At 45.1% G+C, this 4,162-nt stretch overlaps 1 protein-coding gene across 1 annotated transcript in view; it reads left to right on the forward strand.

Annotated features, from left to right (window-relative positions):
* coq10b (coenzyme Q10B) overlaps positions 1–3,701 on the forward strand; it is a 20,389-nt gene extending 16,688 nt beyond the window's left edge. Inside the window, exons 4-5 of the mRNA XM_015391948.1 lie at positions 1,750–1,851; positions 1,976–3,701. Coding sequence (XP_015247434.1) covers positions 1,750–1,851; positions 1,976–2,143 — 270 coding nt within the window. The 3' untranslated portion in view covers positions 2,144–3,701. The remainder of the gene's footprint in view (positions 1–1,749; positions 1,852–1,975) is intronic.
* Positions 3,702–4,162: the final 461 nt, after the last annotated feature.

Genomic DNA, 4,162 nt, shown 5'->3' on the forward strand with positions numbered 1-4,162 from the left:
GCTCACTTGTTAAGCAATAAAAGCAATACCAGTTCTGTTAAAAAAATTTTGTCGCATCGTCTTTCCACCAAATAACAGAAAAGTATCGATAGTGGTATCGATAAAGACTCGGATCGATAAGGAGTATCGATAAAGGTATCGATATCAATAAATATTAACGATCCCCATCTCTAGTGGTGCAGTGGTTCACACACACGACCCATGTATGGAGTCGACGCGGGATCCAACCCAGCCAAAAAAGACAAAATTTGATTTAGTAAAATAGGCTAAGGATCAACTTACACATACCTCCATTCAACTTCTCCCAGCAGCCAGTGCTTCCTGTCTATATCGCAGATTTACAAACCTTCAGGGTGGTACGTTTGCAAGGGTTGTTTTTTATTTCCTTAATACAAGAAAAAATAAATGCATATTTTCTTTAGAAACTTTGCTCCCCTATTTTATTTAACTTCCTAAGAAATAGAATATTGTATATTATAATATATTGTCATGTACCCCCTGCAGTGCACCCGTGGACCACTAGGGGTACAACTGCCCCCGGTTGGGAATCGCTGATCTACAGGCAGACCGATTCCCTCACCGGCCGACAGCTTTGGCCGATATTTCTGCTTGGATATGTTCAGATTGATTACAGCATTTAGCAGCCGTGCCTTAAGATCCGCCAGGCTGCTACCAGTTAATGTTTGGTTTGAGTTGGTAGGAAAACATCTGCTTGTTTAAATTGGGACGTGCATAACATCTGTTATTATTGTTTTATTTTATCATTTAAATGGAGGAAGAGAAAAACTTTGGGTCCCGCATTAGGGATCAGACTGATGTCAAAATAATCATTACCAGCGTACCTATAGTCAGTACGCGTTTATCTTTTTAGTTTAGTATGAAAAAATACACTTTAAAGTACCTCAGCGAGTGTGTAGCCCTTTAGTCATGTACAACAACAAAAATGTAAGGTCAGATCTGCACACGCTTCAAAAAACAACAATAAGTAAGTAATTAAATAGTTTTTTTGTGCATGACTAAAGAGATATATGCCTGTTGAGGTGGTCTAAAGTGTATTTTTAGTACAAAATGAAAGGGATAAACTGAAGTAGCAGACGTGTATGCAGATCTGACGTCTTGAGCATGCGTATTGACTGATAACCTCTATCAGTTTGTCTCTGATCTTTATTAGTTTCAATCCAATGAAAATAATCATCATCATTAGAATCAAAAAATGAGGAATTAAAGTCGGCATCAACAGGAAGGGAACGCCGTAAAGGGATCTCCTGTTTTTATAAATGTATGAACCTGGATGGGAATGAGATGAAGCAGGTGAGCCGTGTCGTACGGAGGTCAACCTTCCTCTCGGTTCCCGACCTTCCAAACAAAGCGGTGATTTTATTTAGCAGAAATGATGGATGGATGAAGCTGGATTAATGAGGCGCTCTGTGCAGACAGAGACCGAAACAAGAACAGGAAACAAGAACAGGAACCCTGGGTCAATTCAGGGACAAAAAGTCCAGTTTTACCAGATTAATAATATGATAAAGATCCAGACGGATGGAGTTTCTATGTTTAGACATGGATGATCTCAGCGGGTGAAATAATCTGACTTTATATAAGGAGAGGATCTAATAACAGATAAATGATTGAAAGCTCTAAATCATCTCGTGGTCATGACGGTTGGATCAGCCTCACGTGGCGGAAACCTTCAGGCCAGCGGGCGGAGTTTAACGTGTTCATGACCTGCGTGTGTCTGCTGCTCCTCAGGCGTCCTGCTCAGAGGGGAAGCTCTTCAACCACCTGGAGACGGTGTGGCGCTTCAGCCCCGGCCTCCCCGGCTACCCTCGGACCTGCACTGTGGATTTTGCTGTGAGTATCCTGCCGTGGCGTCGGTTCCGCTCACCGCCATTACGTCCGCCGTGTTTTTCTTCCAAGTTTCAAAACGGCGGGACGTCCGCCAACAAGCTAACGCCCCCTCCTTTCTCTCCCGCAGATCTCCTTTGAGTTCCGCTCCCTCCTCCACTCTCAGCTCGCCAACGTCTTCTTCGATGAGGTGGTCAAGCAGATGGTTTCAGCGTTCGAGCGCCGCGCCTCTACGATACACGGCGCCGAGACGCCCATCCCCCGGGAGCTGATGTTCCACGAGGTCCACCAGACGTAGCACCCAGCCCCGCTTCGCACACTAGCAAAACGCAACGCCAAAGAGACGGAGGACGGCCCCCGTGCGCCGAGTGAGAACTGCAGTGCCTTTCCTACAACAGCGAACCCTTTTTCCACCTCAGATTTTAAACCTCGGTGCTAAACCCACGCAGGCCCCAGCCGCCGCCGCTGTGACATCATCATGAACTGTACGCCGTCACATCTGACAAAGAACCATGAAACCCAGCTGGAGCCAAAAAACAGAAGTGAACATTTTAGCCTTTTACTAAAACTTTCTACCGTTCATGAAGTGACCTTTTAGGAGCGTTTCCTGGTTCCAGCTGGTCAGGCGGGGGCATCCCTCGCTCGTCTTTGTCAAATCTGATTTTAAAGCTGCCCATTTGGGCTCTGAGCGAAGCTTTCAGGGCATTTGGATCAAACTGAGGAGTTTGTTTTAGGAAAGTTGTAGCAGTTTTTATTTAGTTCCCTTTGAAGCATTTTCTAACCTCTGACTTTATTTATATCTAAACACAAAAGGCTGAAAGCAGAAGATTATAAAACAAGCTAGAAACTCAAATAATATAGTAAGCTAACGTAGCGTAGGAGGAGAGGAGACGTGGCAGTTGGTACTGATGAAGGATCAGCTGAACGGCGTTCAGCCGGACCGCCATCCCGTTTTACCGCCGCAGTCCGACTGGATCCAGAACCGGATCCTTCTCTGGTAGAAGAGAGACTGCAGGCGGACGTACTGTACTGACGGCGCCACACGCCGCACCCGAACGGTTAATCTCTCCGTTTTCACCCTCCCTTCATCATCATCATCATCAATGTTGGGAGGCGTGGCTTGTTTCTGCTGAAGACGAATTCAACAGAGAAGCATGGCGGCGATACGTGGAGAACTTCCTGCTTGATCCTGGTTTTTATTAGAGAGTCGCCGATATGAAAAGCTGGGCTGATATTTACTGACACAGCGCTGACATTAAAAACACCCACAATCCTTTGCTGCGGCTGCAGGGAAATGGAGGTGGATCTCCAGCCTGTGATCATCCATCAGGGAAACACTCGATCGCTGCGTCTCTGATGATCCAGCTGCTGTCAAAATGACAAAGATTCGGTTTCCTTTCATCTTCTGCTGAAGTTTGCTTCTGGTCACCATGGAAACGTGTCAGACTAAAAAGGGAAGAAAGTGTCTGACCAGCAGGTGTGAGAGAAACGCCTTAAACTGCTCTGAATAAATGTTCATGTTCGGCCCGTGTTTCCATGACGACCTGAAAGCCTCCCACCAGCTGTTCCCGCCCACGCCGGCGGCGTATTTATCAGTCATTTTATTCTATTTATTGTTTTAGCTGTAGATGTTCTCTTTCCTTTCGGAGCTGATGGTTAAGTCACAGGAAGTCTGGTTCTACGACCGCCGCCGCTGTCCGCCGTGTTCCGATCCAGCCGATGGCGAACGTTAACAGGCAGCTCAGTGTCGCTGTGTAAATAGTTTGAAGTTCACATGAGGCTGTATTCTGCTTTTAGAGAAACCGTGTGTCTGTTTCTGGTGTGTGAAAACGACGATGTACCAACTGCATGTTATATAAAGTTATTTTTTCTAAAAAAAAAAAATCATGACTGGTTTCTTTTTCCACTTGGTGTCGGTTCATCATGACAGAAGCAAAACGAGCTAATGATGAGGTCATTTGAAAATATCTTCCTGACCTTTGACCTGCTCAACAGTCAGGTGTTTTTGCTACTAAAAGCCTCCATTTTTCGCTGAAGCCGCTTTCAGATAAAATCCAAGGAAATCTTCTTTAGATGCTTTTTCAAAGTGTCCTCTGGGTCCAAAGGTCAGGCTGCAAAATGACTGACTTGGTCTTTTTAATTCTGGGATCTTTAAACAGCTTTATGTCAGAAACAAACAGTTTTAGAAAGCGGCGATGATGCCATGCTGCTTCAGAGGGACGAAAAAAGGGGAAAAACGATTTAAAGTTTCTACAGAAGACAATTATGGAAGATTCACTTTAACCCCCAAAACTTTGACCCTTTTCATTCTCAGTGG

The sequence above is a fragment of the Cyprinodon variegatus genome, unplaced genomic scaffold (assembly GCF_000732505.1).
Source record: "Cyprinodon variegatus isolate N-32 unplaced genomic scaffold, C_variegatus-1.0 Scaffold565, whole genome shotgun sequence".
NCBI classification, from domain to species: Eukaryota; Metazoa; Chordata; class Actinopteri; order Cyprinodontiformes; family Cyprinodontidae; genus Cyprinodon; species Cyprinodon variegatus.